This window comes from Semicossyphus pulcher, unplaced genomic scaffold (assembly GCF_022749685.1).
Source record: "Semicossyphus pulcher isolate SPU_LCO1_2020_fin unplaced genomic scaffold, fSemPul1.0.p SCAF_20, whole genome shotgun sequence".
In the NCBI taxonomy this organism is placed as follows: Eukaryota; Metazoa; Chordata; class Actinopteri; order Labriformes; family Labridae; genus Semicossyphus; species Semicossyphus pulcher.
The window spans coordinates 23860455-23879639 of record NW_027211694.1 but is presented as its reverse complement, the minus strand read 5'-3'; the positions used below and the strand labels follow the sequence as shown (position 1 = coordinate 23879639).

General features: G+C 44.0%; 1 protein-coding gene across 1 annotated transcript in view; it reads left to right on the top strand.

Annotated features, from left to right (window-relative positions):
• Window positions 1-2768: 2768 nt before the first annotated feature.
• The window catches only part of arhgef39 (Rho guanine nucleotide exchange factor (GEF) 39), a 48923-nt gene continuing 32506 nt past the window's right edge, over window positions 2769-19185 (top strand). Inside the window, exons 1-4 of the mRNA XM_069671413.1 lie at window positions 2769-2783; window positions 4850-5018; window positions 11167-11261; window positions 17990-18110. Of these exons, the coding sequence (XP_069527514.1) occupies window positions 4869-5018; window positions 11167-11261; window positions 17990-18110 (366 nt within the window). The 5' untranslated portion in view covers window positions 2769-2783; window positions 4850-4868. The remainder of the gene's footprint in view (window positions 2784-4849; window positions 5019-11166; window positions 11262-17989; window positions 18111-19185) is intronic.

Here is a 19185-nt window from a genome sequence, read left to right as displayed (position 1 = left end):
TTTATTTGTGTCTCTTTATCTGATCGCTCTCCTTCCTGTAACTTAGTTTATAAAGCGTCTTGAAGCTGAGGTAGCCTCGCCTGCTACGTGTTGAATTATTCATGACTGCAGTTCAATACTATTGGATCGGGGAGAAGGGGACTGAAAGTAGAATTACAAAACATCACATTCTTTCATCTGCTGAAGTTTTTTCTCAAAGTGCAGAGGTCAATTATGAGTCCTCTGGCAATGGCTGCCATGAATAAAACACCGGCGGCTGCAGAACCTTGGGAGACTTCCTCCACTTGTGTAGATTATTGACGCTTTTATTTTTTTTCTTCCTGTCCTCAGGTAAAAAAAAGGACCCTTTGTCTCCTGGTCTCCTGCACTCTTCATGCCTCCATCGCCTCCGGGCAAAGAGGCCTAATTTGCAGCGTTTGTCTGTTTGGGGGCCAATTATTCTAATACCAAATGTTCTGGAAACACAACAAATAGACAACAATAAAGAGGAGGCAAACTGCCATCATGCATTTTAATAATCTGCTCATTAAACATGCATTTCATCTGCTCACTGATTTATAGAGTTTTAGCTCAGTGTCTGCAGACACACAGCACCTGCAGAGAGAGGACGGCTCATCACACGATCAGGTGTAAGAATCAGACCTGCTTTTTCACCTGTCTAAAACGAATCCACTGAAAATCATCGTCAGATTAATCGATAAGAAAAAGAATCATTAGTTGCCCGAACAGACAGCAGAACAATATGAAGGAGTGATTGTGAGTTATAACTCTATGAACCACATTGTTCAGTAGATGTGTGAATATCTTGACACATAATGTGATTGGTCCTTGAATTAAAAAAATGTGTTGCATTGAATTTAAATCCTTTAATAACTGTCATTTCTTTCTTTTCTTTTAGTATTTTTATGACTTATTTATTTCCTTATTTGTACAACACCACCTCTGCTAATATCCTCACTTTAATACATGTAATTTATATGTATTTGTTCCTGTTTATGGGAACTTTAAATGGACATTAAAAGGACCTGTGTCTGAACATGTGACTGCACAGCTGAACTTATTAAAAAGAAATACAAGTTAAAAGGATCTAATTTTCGAGAGAGACTTTTAAACATACACAGACTTTTTATTTTACAGATATCTGTGTCACATCAGGAAAAGTTTGTGCAAATATACGAGCACAATCTTTCACACAGCATGAGAGACTGTGACTTCCTGTTATTCCTTTGGAGCTGGTTCCATGTGTGTGCAGCAAGAGTTTCTTAGTTAAAGTTAAAGTTGTTAAAATGTGACATGAAATGATGTGTGTTTAGCGTAAGCAGAGAGGGAACCCTTCGTTTTTCTAATAGAGCATGGTAACTACACAGCTCACAGTGCTGCTCTTCATACTCCTGCTCAGATATAAAGTCAGGTTAACAGAAAGAGAGAGAGATTGTTTGCTTATGAAACCACTGAGACATCCAGGACTACTTGTGACTACCTGTAGATGTAGTTTCAGCCGCCCTCTGCCTCTCGGCCTGTCACGCAGCACTAGATGTCAGTGTTCTCGCTGCTCTGTTGGCTGCAGGCGGCTGCAGCGGGACGAGCTCCGGGAACATGCATCCTATTTTGTGCACTTGAAAGTGTTGCGTCCTGGTGGATTCGGTGCTGCAGCCTCCTGTGTCACGGCCTGATTACTGAGGGCTTCACTTTTATCTCATAATGAGCTGCAAACTGCTGAGCTGAGCGTTCTGCTGCACACGCTCTCACATCCTGCAGAGTGCAGCTCACACACTTGTTGACAGTTCAGATTCATCTGAGATGTGTAACTTCACACATGCATGGTGACAAAATATAACATGTAAATCTCGCAATGAAAGCATTTATATTAACAAACACAGTACAGAGCAGCAGTAAAACTAAACTACATAATGTGTCTCAGAGAGTTTTTGCTGCTTTAATTTAATATTCTTTCAGGAATAAAAATTCCGTTTTCATGATGAGAGCCTTTAACTGGGTCCTGCTTTAATGCCGGGTCGTAAGGACTGACCTTGCAGACGCTTCTGGTTTTAAAACCTTAATCATTTATCTTTCTGCTCGCATGTTGCACATTCCTACTTATACATTTTCAATGAGGATCATCTTTCTCACAGGAAAACTGTACACATTGTACAAGACGGAGAAGAACAGGTTAATTGGTGGTAAAAAAAAGGACACATTTGCAAACAAATGCTAAAACGTATTTTAAACAATGGAATAATATCACCAGACATATTTTGTGTGGAAAAAATTATAAAAAATTATTATACATTTACGTAGTTTACAACTAGGAGCATACATGTTTATTCACAAAAAGGAGGCTTAAGTCATTAAAAAATCTGTCAAAATGATTCTGCAATTTACTAATGATGAGGATAGTCTTCTTCTTCTGTAATCACTTTTCAACCTAGTTTTTCTGAATCTTTGTGTCTTTGTGTGTTTTTATAAATCACTAAAAAGGAAATACGACGCTTTTGTGCAAAGCGACGTACATCTGAGAGTTAATACAACACAAGCAACGATCAATAGGTGCAGTCAACAAGCACGTCTGTGTACGCTACTGCTTGCTTCATTCCTATCAATTCAAGGGTTTTAGGGTGGAGCTGCTTCAGTTTCAGTCCAGCTGTGACATGAGGGGGAGGTACTTCCTGTTATTGTCTGCGATCGAAGCAGCCAGTCAGCGTGCGCGTCAACAACGGAACCCGGAAGAAGGAAGCTGGATCTGAAAAGAGCGCCTTGATTAAAAGTGGAGACGTTACCTGAAGGTAAGCCCCGACTTTATGTCTAAAACATGCCGCTTATCAGCGATGTAAAGACATTTAAACTTGAGATGCACGAGTTTGTTTCTCACACGAATCAGCGTTACTTTTATTAATAACGATTTTAGTTGTTAAAAGTTTTAAAGTTTCTTCTTGTGACGGATTCAACCGATACTGTCTCTACAAATGCTAATTTTGTTAATGTCGATTTTACATGAATGTAGTCTGTGCAAAGGTTGGTATTTTTAATGTCACGTTTCAGCTGAAACCACGTTAACTTAAAAAAGTGAACTTGTTTAAGTTGATATGTTTTACTGACACGTCAGTAACCTGAAGCTATCACTACCTTTTTACTGTACTTCGGAAGCAAGCTGACAATGTTGAACAAGCTAACACCGTTTACAAGAGGTTAAAGAATGTCTTACTTGTTGACAGGCAGATGGAAGGAAAAGAACAATATTTAATTTGATCAGAAATCCCGCATTAAATGTTGCTTACCGTTCAAGATCATTAAAGGCTAACTTTATTTATATTTATCTTGTTCCTGAAATCCTTTCAAACGTGTTAAGCAGGCTAATTTGAGAGCGATAACAAGTTGATATATTTGCACAGCAGATTTCATTATTTTGGACATTAAGTATTGATATAGGAGGTTAACATTGTTTTTTAAAACTTTCTGATAATAAAGAAACATCCAGGCTCCAGTATATGTCATCTTTGAGGACCCCTTCCTCTTTGCTTGGTCTAGTTAATCAAATCATGTTTACATGTAGGAAAACATGTTCAAATCAAAAGGTCAGACAATGATTGATTTCTGACCAATAATGTGATCTAACGTTAGCTGATGAGTCCCAACACTGAATATCTGTCTGGGAGGATTTCTCATGTTTCTGGATCTAGTTAGGAAACTACATCTGCAATATCATAATTGACCTCCAACAATTCATCGATTATTTGTTAACTATTAATTTAATCTCCAACATTATTGATAGATTACTTGTCATTACTCTGCTCCCACTTTGTTAAATGTGAGTGTTTTCTGGTGTCTCTCCTCGTCGATGACAACAAACTGAATATCTCTGAGACATTTGAAGACGTCATCTTGGGCTCTGGGAAACTCTCATCTCTTACTGGAGAAAATGATACCAGGCTAATATACAAGGCACATGATAGTAACTGCATTTTGTAAAGTCTCCTACACTGTCACAGTAATCTGTCTATTAAATGGGAGTAAGGCCTGGAAGCAGCTTTCACAAAGTATGAACACCTGTCATATCTAACCTGGTAATAATGCACTCAGGTTTAATAGAAGCCTGTTAGTCTTGTTCAGGCTCAGTGTGCAGCCTGATGATGACCTGCAGAGGTGTTCTGTTGGATGTGTGTACTGTAGCTCAGCTCATCATGCAGCCACAGTGGTCTCATGGTGTGCGTGTCTCCCTGTGGGATGTGTGTACCTGGTTAGCATTGATCCGCCCTCTTGTTTACAGTGCAGGACTCCTCAGGGACAGTAACAGGGTTAATTACTGCTAAAGCTGTGCTCTCTGCTCGCTCCTCGCTCTGCTGGAGGAGGAGACACTAATGAGGAGGACACTGCTGCTCCTGCAGGTCAGCGGGGGGAGGACGATCACCACAGCTGAGACACACCAGGGTTTAAGAGAGAGGGCCGGTAGTAACACTAGTGATCCCTAACTCACATTATATCGGACTGCATCTGGTGATCATTGTGGACATTTAAAACAGTGTCTTTAGCAGATCTGCAGACATCCTGAAGTGATTTTTAAGTCATGGGTTTGCCTTTAATGAATTTAATAAACTCTCTCTTTATCTTCCACCAGTGTACAGACAGTTTTAATGAAAGATTCACATCACACACAACATGTTGTTGCTTTTAGTCATTGTCATTGATAAGCTCTGATTGGCTCAGTCAGCTGGTGTACGGTGTCCTGCAGGGCCAGATCAGACCAAACTGACTCTTTGGAATCAGCAGGTTAAAATGATCATATCATGTTTGGTTGATCCTCACTGCTGTGCCTCTCTGTGACCCCGCCTGTCTGTCTGATCGTGTCCCTCAGTGTCCTCCTCCTCGTCACCATGAGTTTCTTCTCCGGTCCATCCAGTCCTCCCGGCTGCACCAGCATCCAGGAGCAGAGGCAGCGCTGGGAGAGGAAACGCACCCGGACGGCTAAAGAGCTGGTTAAGACTGAACAACAGTACAGTCAGCAGCTGGAGATGGTCACCACTGTGAGTATGAGAGTCAGGAGGACGCGGTTTACCTGCTGGAGGCTAACCTGTCTGAACCGCAGAAGTATCAAAGCTGTCACTGAAGATCTGAGCGTTTCTAACGGCTCTATTTCTGTCATGATTTAGTTTTGTTCTCTTACTTTTCTTTTGTATTAGGATTTATTTTCTCTTAAACTTCCTCCCATGAGAACAATACAGTCAAACTCTGACCTCAAGCAGGTCAAGAGAATCATCATCGTTTCTCTTTCATAACAGATTGATCGCTTACACCTTAAATCAGTCAGTCAAAGCTGTTCTAGTCACGTTTACTATATACTCTGTAAAGAACATGTTCTCTGTGTTCTGTGTGTCTCTGTAAAGAACATGTTCTCTGTGTTCTGTATGTCTCTGTAAAGAACATGTTCTCTGTGTTCTGTATGTCTCTGTAAAGAACATGTTCTCTGTGTTCTGTATGTCTCTGTAAAGAACATGTTCTCTGTGTTCCGTATGTCTCTGTAAAGAACATGTTCTCTGTGTTCTGTGTGTCTCTGTAAAGAACATGTTCTCTGTGTTCTGTATGTCTCTGTAAAGAACATGTTCTCTGTGTTCCGTGTCCTCTCTCTGTAAAGATCATGTTCTCTGTGTTCCGTGTGTCCTCTCTTTGTAAAGAACATGTTCTCTGTGTTCCGTGTGTCCTCTCTCCGTAAAGAACATGTTCTCTGTGTTCTGTATGTCTCCGTAAAGAACATGTTCTCTGTGTTCCGTATGTCTCTGTAAAGAACATGTTCTTTGTGTTCCGTGTGTCCTCTCTCTGTAAAGAACATGTTCTTTGTGTTACGTGTGTCCTCTCTCTGTAAAGAACATGTTCTCTGTGTTCCGTGTGTCCTCTCTCCGTAAAGAACATGTTCTCTGTGTTCTGTATGTCTCTGTAAAGAACATGTTCTCTGTGTTCTGTATGTCCTCTCTCTGTAAAGAACATGTTCTCTGTGTTCCGTGTGTCCTCTCTCTGTACAGAACATGTTCTCTGTGTTCCGTGTGTCCTCTCTCTGTAAAGATCATGTTCTCTGTGTTCTGTATGTCTCTGTAAAGAACATGTTCTCTGTGTTCCGTGTGTCTCTGTAAAGAACATGTTCTCTGTGTTCCGTGTGTCCTCTCTCCGTAAAGAACATGTTCTCTGTGTTCTGTATGTCTCTGTAAAGAATATGTTCTCTGTGTTCCGTGTCCTCTCTCTGTAAAGAACATGTTCTCTGTGTTCCGTGTGTCCTCTCTCTGTAAAGAACATGTTCTCTGTGTTCCGTGTGTCTCTGTAAAGAACATGATCTCTGTGTTCTGTGTTTCTCTGTAAAGAACATGTTCTCTGTGTTCCGTATGTCTCTGTAAAGAACATGTTCTCTGTGTTCCGTATGTCTCTGTAAAGAACATGTTCTCTGTGGTCCGTATGTCTCTGTACAGAACATGTTCTCTGTGTTCCGTGTGTCCTCTCTCTGTAAAGAACATGTTCTCTGTGTTCCGTGTGTCCTCTCTCTGTAAAGAACATGTTCTCTGTGTTCTGTGTGTCCTCTCTCTGTAAAGAACATGTTCTCTGTGTTCCGTGTGTCCTCTTTCTGTAAAGAACATGTTCTCTGTGTTCCGTATGTCTCTGTTAAGAACATGTTCTCTGTGTTCCGTGTGTCCTCCCTCTGTAAAGAACATGTTCTCTGTGTTCCGTGTGTCCTCTCTCCGTAAAGAACATGTTCTCTGTGTTCTGTATGTCTCTGTAAAGAACATGTTCTCTGTGTTCCGTGTCCTCTCTCTGTAAAGATCATGTTCTCTGTGTTCCGTGTGTCCTCTCTTTGTAAAGAACATGTTCTCTGTGTTCCGTGTGTCCTCTCTCCGTAAAGAACATGTTCTCTGTGTTCTGTATGTCTCCATAAAGAACATGTTCTCTGTGTTCCGTATGTCTCTGTAAAGAACATGTTCTTTGTGTTCCGTGTGTCCTCTCTCTGTAAAGAACATGTTCTTTGTGTTACGTGTGTCCTCTCTCTGTAAAGAACATGTTCTCTGTGTTCCGTGTGTCCTCTCTCCGTAAAGAACATGTTCTCTGTGTTCTGTATGTCTCTGTAAAGAATATGTTCTCTGTGTTCCGTGTCCTCTCTCTGTAAAGAACATGTTCTCTGTGTTCCGTGTGTCCTCTCTCTGTAAAGAACATGTTCTCTGTGTTCCGTGTGTCTCTGTAAAGAACATGATCTCTGTGTTCTGTGTTTCTCTGTAAAGAACATGTTCTCTGTGTTCCGTATGTCTCTGTAAAGAACATGTTCTCTGTGTTCCGTATGTCTCTGTAAAGAACATGTTCTCTGTGGTCCGTATGTCTCTGTACAGAACATGTTCTCTGTGTTCCGTGTGTCCTCTCTCTGTAAAGAACATGTTCTCTGTGTTCCGTGTGTCCTCTCTCTGTAAAGAACATGTTCTCTGTGTTCTGTGTGTCCTCTCTCTGTAAAGAACATGTTCTCTGTGTTCCGTGTGTCCTCTTTCTGTAAAGAACATGTTCTCTGTGTTCCGTATGTCTCTGTTAAGAACATGTTCTCTGTGTTCCGTGTGTCCTCCCTCTGTAAAGAACATGTTCTCTGTGTTCCGTGTGTCCTCTCTCCGTAAAGAACATGTTCTCTGTGTTCTGTATGTCTCTGTAAAGAACATGTTCTCTGTGTTCCGTGTCCTCTCTCTGTAAAGATCATGTTCTCTGTGTTCCGTGTGTCCTCTCTTTGTAAAGAACATGTTCTCTGTGTTCCGTGTGTCCTCTCTCCGTAAAGAACATGTTCTCTGTGTTCTGTATGTCTCCATAAAGAACATGTTCTCTGTGTTCCGTATGTCTCTGTAAAGAACATGTTCTTTGTGTTCCGTGTGTCCTCTCTCTGTAAAGAACATGTTCTTTGTGTTACGTGTGTCCTCTCTCTGTAAAGAACATGTTCTCTGTGTTCCGTGTGTCCTCTCTCCGTAAAGAACATGTTCTCTGTGTTCTGTGTGTCCTCTCTCTGTAAAGAACATGTTCTCTGTGTTCCGTGTGTCCTCTTTCTGTAAAGAACATGTTCTCTGTGTTCCGTATGTCTCTGTTAAGAACATGTTCTCTGTGTTCCGTGTGTCCTCCCTCTGTAAAGAACATGTTCTCTGTGTTCCGTGTGTCCTCTCTCCGTAAAGAACATGTTCTCTGTGTTCTGTATGTCTCTGTAAAGAACATGTTCTCTGTGTTCCGTGTCCTCTCTCTGTAAAGATCATGTTCTCTGTGTTCCGTGTGTCCTCTCTTTGTAAAGAACATGTTCTCTGTGTTCCGTGTGTCCTCTCTCCGTAAAGAACATGTTCTCTGTGTTCTGTATGTCTCCATAAAGAACATGTTCTCTGTGTTCCGTATGTCTCTGTAAAGAACATGTTCTTTGTGTTCCGTGTGTCCTCTCTCTGTAAAGAACATGTTCTTTGTGTTACGTGTGTCCTCTCTCTGTAAAGAACATGTTCTCTGTGTTCCGTGTGTCCTCTCTCCGTAAAGAACATGTTCTCTGTGTTCTGTATGTCTCTGTAAAGAACATGTTCTCTGTGTTCTGTATGTCCTCTCTCTGTAAAGAACATGTTCTCTGTGTTCCGTGTGTCCTCTCTCTGTACAGAACATGTTCTCTGTGTTCCGTGTGTCCTCTCTCTGTAAAGATCATGTTCTCTGTGTTCTGTATGTCTCTGTAAAGAACATGTTCTCTGTGTTCCGTGTGTCTCTGTAAAGAACATGTTCTCTGTGTTCCGTGTGTCCTCTCTCCGTAAAGAACATGTTCTCTGTGTTCTGTATGTCTCTGTAAAGAATATGTTCTCTGTGTTCCGTGTCCTCTCTCTGTAAAGAACATGTTCTCTGTGTTCCGTGTGTCCTCTCTCTGTAAAGAACATGTTCTCTGTGTTCCGTGTGTCTCTGTAAAGAACATGATCTCTGTGTTCTGTGTTTCTCTGTAAAGAACATGTTCTCTGTGTTCCGTATGTCTCTGTAAAGAACATGTTCTCTGTGTTCCGTGTCCTCTCTCTGTAAAGAACATGTTCTCTGTGTTCCGTGTGTCCTCTCTCTGTAAAGAACATGTTCTCTGTGTTCAGTGTGTCTCTGTAAAGAACATGATCTCTGTGTTCCGTATGTCTCTGTAAAGAACATGTTCTCTGTGTTACGTGTGTCCTCTCTCTGTAAAGAACATGTTCTCTGTGTTCCGTGTGTCCTCTCTCTGTAAAGAACATGTTCTCTGTGTTCAGTGTGTCTCTGTAAAGAACATGATCTCTGTGTTCCGTATGTCTCTGTAAAGAACATGTTCTCTGTGTTCCGTGTGTCCTCTCTCTGTAAAGAACATGTTCTCTGTGTTCCGTGTGTCTCTGTAAAGATCATGTTCTCTGTGTTCTGTATGTCTCTGTAAAGAACATGTTCTCTGTGTTCTTTGTCCTCTCTCTGTAAAGAACATATTCTCTGTGTTCCGTGTGTCTCTGTAAAGAACCTGTTCTCTGTGTTCTTTATCCTCTCTCTGTAAAGAACATGTTCTCTGTGTTCTGTATGCCTCTGTAAAGAACATGTTCTCTGTGTTCCGTGTGTCTCTGTAAAGAACATGTTCTCTGTGTTCTTTGTCCTCTCTCTGTAAAGAACATGTTCTCTGTGTTCTGTATGTCTCTGTAAAGAACATGTTCTCTGTGTTCTTTGTCCTCTCTCTGTAAAGAACATGTTCTCTGTGTTCTGTATGTCCTCTCTTTGTAAAGAACATGTTCTCTGTGTTCTGTATGTCTCTGTAAAGAACATGTTCTCTGTGTTCCGTGTGTCTCTGTAAAGAACATGTTCTCTGTGTTCCATGTGTCTCTGTAAAGAACATGTTCTCTGTGTTCTGTATGTCCTCTCTCTGTAAAGAACATGTTCTCTGTGTTCTGTATGTCCTCTCTCTGTAAAGAACATGTTCTCTGTGTTCTGTATGTCTCTGTAAAGAACATGTTCTCTGTGTTCTGTATGTCCTCTCTCTGTAAAGAACATGTTCTCTGTGTTCTGTATGTCTCTGTAAAGAACATGTTCTCTGTGTTCCGTGTGTCTCTGTAAAGAACATGTTCTCTGTGTTCTGTATGTCCTCTCTCTGTAAAGAACATGTTCTCTGTGTTCTGTATGTCCTCTCTCTGTAAAGAACATGTTCTCTGTGTTCTGTATGTCTCTGTAAAGAACATGTTCTCTGTGTTCCGTGTGTCTCTGTAAAGAACATGTTTTCTGTGTTCTGTATGTCTCTGTAAAGAACATGTTCTCTGTGTTCTGTATGTCCTCTCTCTGTAAAGAACATGTTCTCTGTGTTCTGTATGTCCTCTCTCTGTAAAGAACATGTTCTCTGTGTTCTGTATGTCTCTGTAAAGAACATGTTCTCTGTGTTCTGTATGTCCTCTCTCTGTAAAGAACATGTGCTCTGTGTTCCGTGTGTCTCTGTAAAGAACATGTTCTCTGTGTTCCGTGTGTCTCTGTAAAGAACATGTTCTCTGTGTTCTGTGTGTCTCTGTAAAGAACATGTTCTCTGTGTTCTGTGTGTCTCTGTAAAGAACATGTTCTCTGTGTTCCGTGTGTCCTCTCTCTGTACAGAACATGTTCTCTGTGTTCCGTGTGTCTCTGTAAAGAACATGTTCTCTGTGTTCTGTGTGTCTCTGTAAAGAACATGTTCTCTGTGTTCTGTGTGTCTCTGTACAGAACATGTTCTCTGTGTTCAGAGTAGTGTTCCTGCTCGTCCTCCTCCCCGTGGAGAGAACAGACTCTTCCTCCCTCGGCTGCCGCCTCATTTCCACACAGTCGTTCACCCTGCAGCCGCTCACTCTAATTAGGAGTCATTTTTAGGCCTAATGCACATTCAGTTTGCTAATCCCATTTTCACTTTAAATGACGTGAGACCGGCGCAGCTGTCGCTTCATTGTGAAAGTACAACAGCATCCCTGTGTACTCTGTGCTTCTCATATATACAGTACCACATAATGTAACTTTACGTCTTTTTAATGGTTTCTGTCGGTGCTTCTACATCTGCTGTCTTTGTTTTTAGAGTAATTGAGATGTTTTATAAAAAGTATTTCCGTCTTTAAAGGCCTGTCCAATCAGAGACGGCCCTGTTCTTATTACTACAAACACAGATAATGAACCTGACTTTATCTCCTCCGCTCTCTTTGTTCCTCGCAGTACTTTGTGGAGATCTTGAAGGCCAAAGGAACCCTGAAGCCGGACATTAGAGAGAGCATCTTCAGTTCAATGAAAGCCATCCACTCGGTGAATCAGTGAGTATCCTCTGAATAATTTAAACAGCACGGAGTCATCTGTGGAGATGAACAGCTAGGATTAAGAATGCAGAGGAGATAAACTCTTAGTTTACCACATCAGCTCCTTATCTTCTGCATTAACAGGAGGTAATGATATTGTGTTTCAGTGTCTCCCTGATGGAAACATTAAAGCATATCAGGTGTAATTACTGCAGGTGATATCACTGTTAAAGAGCGTTATAGCGCCCATAGAACATTCATGAACTCTGTTTGCCCAGCTGACCTGCTGGTGAACATCTCAGGGGGAAGAACGGCCGACTGGAGGTCAGAGAGATTCTGGACTCCGTATCTCTGTAGAAATTGATCGCTCTGTCTGGGTGCAGTAAAACTAACATCTCAAAGTGCAGATAAAAGACTTCAGAAAGTTTGTGTACATAAATAACAGGTTGATGTTTGAAGTCAGCACACGTGTATAAATCAATCATCTATAAATCAATGAGAAGAAACATACTGTAGGACTCATGGAGGGGTTTCAAAGCTGATACAGAAGCTGAGGGAAACTTTGATCATTGCTGTGTTACAATAACAGAAGTCTGGGCCGAGTTCGGCCTGTAGAGCGTGCGTCATACATACACCAGCTGCTGGCTCCACTCCGACCCCAGCCCTTTGGTTCATATCGCTCCTCTCTGCGCCTCACATTTATATCTATCTAAAGAAAATAATCATGCTAATTATTCCGTTTGTAAAAGTCTGTTGTTTGTTCTTTATGTGAGACTTTTTTCTGCTGCTCTCTGGGCCACCATTGTCAAGCCTTTGTCAGACTTTCAGGCTTTTAGCACCAAATTGAACAACCGTGCGTGCACCAGAAGTCTCCATAGGTGCGTTATAGCAGCCGTCATGCACACCTGTGTCAGCTTCTTGTACTTTGTCCTGTGGACGCAGGCTGGGTGCTGCTCATTGATGATGATTGGTTTGTTAGTCTGTGGAAACACAGACCCAAACACTGTCCTTTAGTCATCCCTCCACAACACAGATCAGAACATACTTCTTTATTTATTAGCTCCAACGCAACAATGTGCAGGTAACGCTCGGTCTGATGGACCTTCAGGTAGTTCAGGAGCAGCTGACAGTGTGCGCTCTGATTGGCCGGACTCCTCTCCCTCTGCAGACTGAACAGTGAGTGTTTCCCTCAGGCTCTCGTCCCGAGCTCTCCGACAGCCTCTCGTGTTCTCACAGCTACAATGAAGATTGAAGTATGAATTACACAGTGTGATGTATTGGATAAATGGTTCCCCGGTCCCCATACATCTTCATTATGAGCCTCTTATTGAATCAATGGCTGAAACATAATGGAAGCACTCCATTTAAAGAGCTCCACAGAGAGACAGTGTGTTAGAGCCACATGATTGATTATAGATCCTCACGTTTCCTGCTCTCGCTCTGTCTGACGTCTGAGTTACATTGAACATCAGTGTGACGGTGCACACAATAACGGATAATAACAGAGGTGATAATTAGCTCTCACAGATTGATGTGTGGGAGACGTGCTCCTCCATCTGTCACACTAAACATCACGTGTCACATACTGTCAGTCCTGATGCATTAAACAGGCTCACTGTGATAAAGTGTGAGACTTCAGGTTTTTCAGGTTCAGTTCTCTGACACTGTTTCTGCATGGGGGGGGGGTTAAAGAGGGGGGTGACTATGATTTAGTCTCTGGGGCTTCGGGGCCGCAGGTGAAGGAGTGCAAAGATTAGTTGACATTAGTCTCCTAAAAATTGATGACAAAATGAGTTTCCAACGAGTTTAATTGTCGATAATTATTCGGTTACGTCATCACGTGTGATTCACGCTGTGTTGGACGTAACATCGTTTTCCTCTCGCATCCTTACTATCTGCTGAGAGGTAAAGTAAACATAGCAACATGTCGGCGGCCGATGCAACACCATCGCGTCCTGAAGCTTGTAAAGTCTGGAGTATTTCAGAAGATGCATGTCTACTTCAGTGAAGCCTGCAGACATCCAGATAACCTCCTGTATAACCAACAGCCATGATGTTTGAGGACATGTTTGTGCGACCCCCCAGCAGCCGTTAGTTACCGTGAATGAGGAAGACTCCCTGACCTCTGAGCAGTGTTTTTGTTACTGCCTTTGTGTGACACCTTCACTGTTTGCTTCAGCAGCCAATTCAATCAATAGTTAGTATGATATAGTAGTTTATATTAGTCACATATAGTGTGCGATTTGGGAGAATTCAGCTGTAATCTAGTTTGACAAGTTGTACTAATATCTCTCTGTCTCCATCGTTGTTTGTTCTCATACATTGGAAGTGTTAAGATAAGATGAGGAAACCCTTTAATGGACCCCAGAGAGGAATCGTGGTGCTTCAGCAGAACAAGCAGAGACACTACAGGATACATGGAGAGATGCAGCTTAAGGAAATAAACACCAGATAAGAGACGAATGTTCAGGAGTCAAAGGCTCGACGAGCACAAGTGAGATGACGGAGCTCACATTGAATCCCAGCTGATCCGAGACGTGCTGTGGGATCTACTTTCTCTTGTTTATCAGAGAAACAGATTTGTTCTCATCAGATGCTTCCTGCAGAAAGAAACACTAAAGCTGCTCAGGCTGATGTCTCAGAGACAGAAGAGAGTGAAGTTTATCCATCTGATGCTGCTGTCTGTATTTACTGAACCACAGAGCAGGGGGAACGTGTGGTAACTCCTGCCTTCATTAAGCTGCGTGCAGTTACATAAGAACAGCAGGCCTGGATACATTGATATTCTATTCATTCAGAGGGAGCCAATTATCCACAGCTGCTAACATGACAGGCAGGAATCAACCACTGAAAGAGCAGGCAGTGGATCCAGAGAGGAGGAGGAGGAGGAGGAGGAGGAGGAGGAGGAGGAAGAAGAGGAGGAAGAGGAGGAGGAGGAAAGAGGAGGAGGAGGAGGAGGAAGAAGAAGAGGAAGAGGAGGAGGAGGAAGGAGGAGGAGGAGGAGGGAGAAGAGGAGGAGGAGGGAGAAGGAAAAGGGAGGAGGAGGGAGGAGGACGGAGGAGGAAGGAGGAGGAGGAGAGGAGGAGGGAGGAGGAGGAGAGGAGGAAGGAGGAGGAGAGGAAGAGGAGGAGGAGGAGGAGGAAGAGGAGCAGGAGGAGGAGGAGGAAGAAGAGGAGGAAGAGGAGGAGGAGGAAGGAGGAGGAGGAGGAAGAAGAAGAGGAAGAGGAGGAGGAGGAGAGGAGGAAGAAGGAGGAGAGGAGGAAGGAGGAGGAGGAGGAGGAGGAGGGAGAAGAGGAGGAGGAGGAAGAAGGAGGAGGAGGAGGAAGAAGGAGGAGGAGGAGAGGAGGAAGGAGGAGGAGGAGGAAAAAGGAGGAGGAGGAGAGGAGGAGGAGGAGGAAGAAGAGGAGGAGGAGGGAGAAGGAAAAGGGAGGAGGAAGAAGAGGAGGAAGAGGGAGGAGGAAGGAGGAGGAGGAGGAAAAAGGAGGAGGAGAGGAGGAGGAGGAGGGAGAAGGAAAAGGGAGGAGGAAGAAGAGGAGGAAGAGGGAGGAGGAAGGAGGAGGGAGAAGGAAAAGGGAGGAGGAGGGAGGAGGAAGAAGAGGAGGAGGAGGAGGACGAAGAAGAAGAGGAAGAAGAGGAGGAAGAGGAGGAGGAGGAGGAGGAAGGAGGAGGAGGAAAAAGGAGGAGGAGAGGAGGAAGGAGGAGGAGAGGAAGAGGAGGAAGGAGGAGGAGGAAAAAGGAGGAGGAGAGGAGGAAGGAGGAGGAGAGGAGGAGGAAGGAGGAGGAGGAAGAAGGAGGAGGAGGAGGAAAAAGGAGGAGGAGAGGAGGAGGAGGAGGAAGAAGAGGAGGAGGAGGGAGAAGGAAAAGGGAGGAGGAAGAAGAGGAGGAAGAGGAAGGAGGAGGGAGAAGGAAAAGGGAGGAGGAGGGAGGAGGAAGAAGAGGAGGAGGAGGAGGAGGAAGAAGAAGAGGAGGAGGAGGAGGAGGAAGAGGAAGAACAAGAGGAGGAGGAGGAGAGGAGGAAGAAGAAGGAGGAAGGAGGAGGAGAGGAGGAAGAAGGAGGAGGAGAAGAGAGGAGGAGGGAGAAGAGGAGGAGGAGGGAGAAGGAAAAGGGAGGAGGAGAGGAGGAAGGAGGAGGACGGAGGAGGAAGGAGGAGAGGAGGAGGAGGAAAAAGGAGGAGGAGAGGAGGAAGGAGGAGGAGAGGAGGAGGAAGAAGGAGGAGGAGTAGGAGGAGGAAGGAGGAGGAGGAGAGGAGGAGGAAGAAGGAGGAGGAGGAGGAAGAAGAAGGAGGAGGAGAGGAGGAGGAGGAGGAAAAAGGAGGAGGAGGAAGAAGAGGAGGAGGAGGGAGAAGGAAAAGGGAGGAGGAGGGAGGAGGAAGAAGAGGAGGAAGAGGGAGGAGGAGGGAGGAGGAAGGAGGAGGGAGAAGGAAAAGGGAGGAGGAGGGAGGAGGAAGAGGAGGAGGAGGAAGAAGAAGAAGAGGAAGAAGGAGGAGGAGAAGGAGGAGGAGGAGGTCATAATTAGAATAGGTGTAGTACGACGGAGTCAGTCAGAGAAGAAGCCGTGTTATTTCCTTGTTTCTTATCAGTGATTGGTTCCTGTTTATGTATTCTATCAGTCATCTTTATGTCGTCGTGGTAACGATTAGTATTCGTGTGTTCAGACCTTCCTGTGATGAAGCTCCTCGGCTCCTCCGATTGTTTGGTTGAGCTCGTGCTCGCCCCAGATGTCGCCGCTGCTCAGAATTAATGTGGATTAACGTGACTGCTGCTGAATGCTAATGCTATCTCCTCCTGCCGCTGATGGCCAGACAATTTAATTGCTGCGAAGAAAGTATAAAAAATGTAATCCATAATTTCATATTTATCATAATAGCCTGCGGCAGGGAGAGGGGGGAGAACGGAAACCGAGTTTTTCCCGCCCTTTGCCCTCGTTAGAAGTGTCGGCTGCTCCTGCGTCTCCTGATTATGAACAGAGGCTACCTTGGTGCACAACTTCATTAGAATCTATTTAAATCAACTTCAGCTGCAAAGTGCTCCTTCTTCTTCTTCTGCTGCAGCGCTACGAGCAGGAGTCTCTGGGAACATCATTAGAGGAGTGTGTGTGTGTGTGTGTGTGGTACTCCTCTAAGTTTGGATAACAAGCTCCTTCACGAGTGTCAACACCCCCAGCCAATCGCCTGCGTGTTACAGTAATGTGCCTGACAGGCTGAACGGCTGCTCTTCCTCGCCTTCATCCTCTTGTTTTGTTCCTGGGTTCAGCGGTGTGTTCGCACTACAAAGTGGCCCCGGTGCCCTGAAGGTAGACCCGCCGTCTGGGTCCCGGTAAATACGACACCCGCAGGGAGAGGCCTTCAAATGACACTACAGAGACGTCCCATTAACGGGGAAGCAGTCCTCTGAACTTTGCTCAGCCTCCGCTCTTCTCTAAACATGTGAGCTGAGCTGAAGCTTCAGAAGCGATCTCGCCTGTTTGAGCCGCTTCTTCCACTGAAGCAGAGCACAGAGCTCTCAGGCGGTAATGAGCATTAGCTTAGAGTCCAACGCCGTTTGACTGGAGGCTAAATGCTCAGTGGGGGACACCGAGAGGGGAACGTGTCAGAGGTCTGATGCACCAAAATAATGTGCCACACACACTGACGTCGTTACTTCCGCCATGTTGTTGTGACTCAGTAATGGTGTCTGCTGTTGGTGTGCACGCTCTCATAGTGACAGGACGGATTACAGCTGTAGGTCAGCAACTTGTGCTAATGTTTCCTGTTTGTCACGTTGGGCTGAAGGATTAGATCACTTCCAGTTTCTGACCTATATTATGATTAAAATGTTCTCTGGTCGAGGTTTGTGCCAAGTAAAGCTGTATGTTGTTCCTACATGAGAGGAGTCACATAAATTATGAGCTTGATGTTGTGAAACGGGCCTTCTGAGCAGGCTGCACAATAAAATCTGTTTTCATCATCACCTCCAATCAACACATCAGACAGATACAGAATAACCTCTGGACACGCGCACGCATTAAACTAAGTATGCAAACATTTGACCATCACATGAAGCCTCAGCAGCCGTCAGTTACGCCTGGAGTCATTTAGATTCAGACGACGTGTTACAAACATGTTCTGTGTAAAACATGCAGAGCAGCAGAGACGCACAGGAACTCTAGTAATGTGCACAAGGGCTGCTGCTAACGGTTACTTGTGTAATCAGTTCATCTGCTGGTGATGTTAAATTAATAGATCATTTGTTTTAGCTCTAAAATGTCAGAAAGCTCAAAGTGACGTCTTTAAAAAGCTGCTCTTCTCAAACCAACAGATCGAAAACTTTTACAAAGGACGAAAGAAATCGTCACATTTTATAGGCTGGAATCAGCAGTCGTTCTTTACTCATCACAGCCAATGAGCAGAGGCGTCACTGGACTTTGTATTCTGTTAACTATCTTTATGATTTCGTCATGAGACAAATGGACGACTTAAACTGATCAGATTGATTGTTCACAGGATAATCAGGACTGAATGTGTATCTGACCATCTCTGACTGAGCTGAAACTCAGCAGCAGTTTATTATCATTCTAATATATTTCTTGTTTTGCTGACAGAATAATCGTTTGTTTACAGCTCAGGTGTCATGATGGTGGGTCTGAACCTTTGTTGATTGTGGTGGGACAAATATCGATACAGCAAGATATCGTGCAATACAAATATCGATAGACTGGCGCCAAATATCGATACTTTGATTTACAAATACACTACGTTTCATTTCAGGTCTCTGCTGGTGCATTTGGAGAACGGTTACGTTGGCCGAGGCTTCGAGCAGTTCTGTCCTCACCTGGACCTCTACAACACGTATGTGGACAACATCTACAACTCCAGCAAAGTGCTGAAGGTACGAACATGTACACACCTGCTGATTATACAGCAGGTGATCGGTTCGGTAATCCTGACGGTTACAGGACTGAACACACGATAACACGTGTGAGTGTGACTCAGTCAATCACACTGTCTCACGGTCATGTTGGTGCTGCAGAGCCTGGACTCATGTTTAATACTGAGTTCACAAAGGGTCACCAGTTTGGGGTCGCACTGGAGCGCTTCTGTTCCTCTGTTTATGGACAGTGTGGTGTTGTTAGCTTAGCATCAGAGCTGCACAGATAACCTCGTCTTAATTGTTAACTGTGACTAATAGCTCTGAGTATGGAGCGAGCTCTGCAGTGTGTATTGATCCTCTGCAGATCAACAGCTCATATAATGACTGAACAGGAAGTGTGTTAGTGACAGGTGAGCTGGTTCGCTCAGGTGACCAGTGATCAGTCTGGTGAATGGCTCAGTTTTAGCTGCTAACTGTTTTGATACTTGTGTGTGGGTCCATCGTCACGTGTTGCTTCCACCTCCTGAAACTTCTTTGTTATTGATGACGCTCAATAAAGAGTGTTTGCTTCTTTTTCCAGTCAGAGGTTTGAAACACAATTTTTTCGACTTCATGACTGCGTCACTTTGGACACTTTGATGAACATAATTTTTAAATTTGCAGAAACAGACTCAACGATTAATCCTGACAGTAACCTGCAGAGTCATCGATAATGAAGGTGATCAGTCTGCAGTCTGACAGGAGGAAACGGTGCGATTGTTTGGGACTATTTTCAGCGGCGGATGAATGCACATGTAGGAGTAGGAAGGAGTGGGACGCATTAGTTGTTGATTTAACTCTTCGCAGTGAAACAGTGAGACTGTCCTTTTCGATGTGATGAGGTCACAGTTAATGAAGCTGTTATATAAGCGCTGCCTGAGACAGGCGTCAGCTCTGCTCGGCTCTGTTTACATCAGGCAGCCATGTTGATTCTGATGACTGACAGCAGTGACATGATAAGGGCTCTTTGCCATCCCAGTGTTGACACATCCTCATGCTAACATGATGTGCAGATGCATATTTAATGACATGAACCACCCCCGTACCTCAGCCG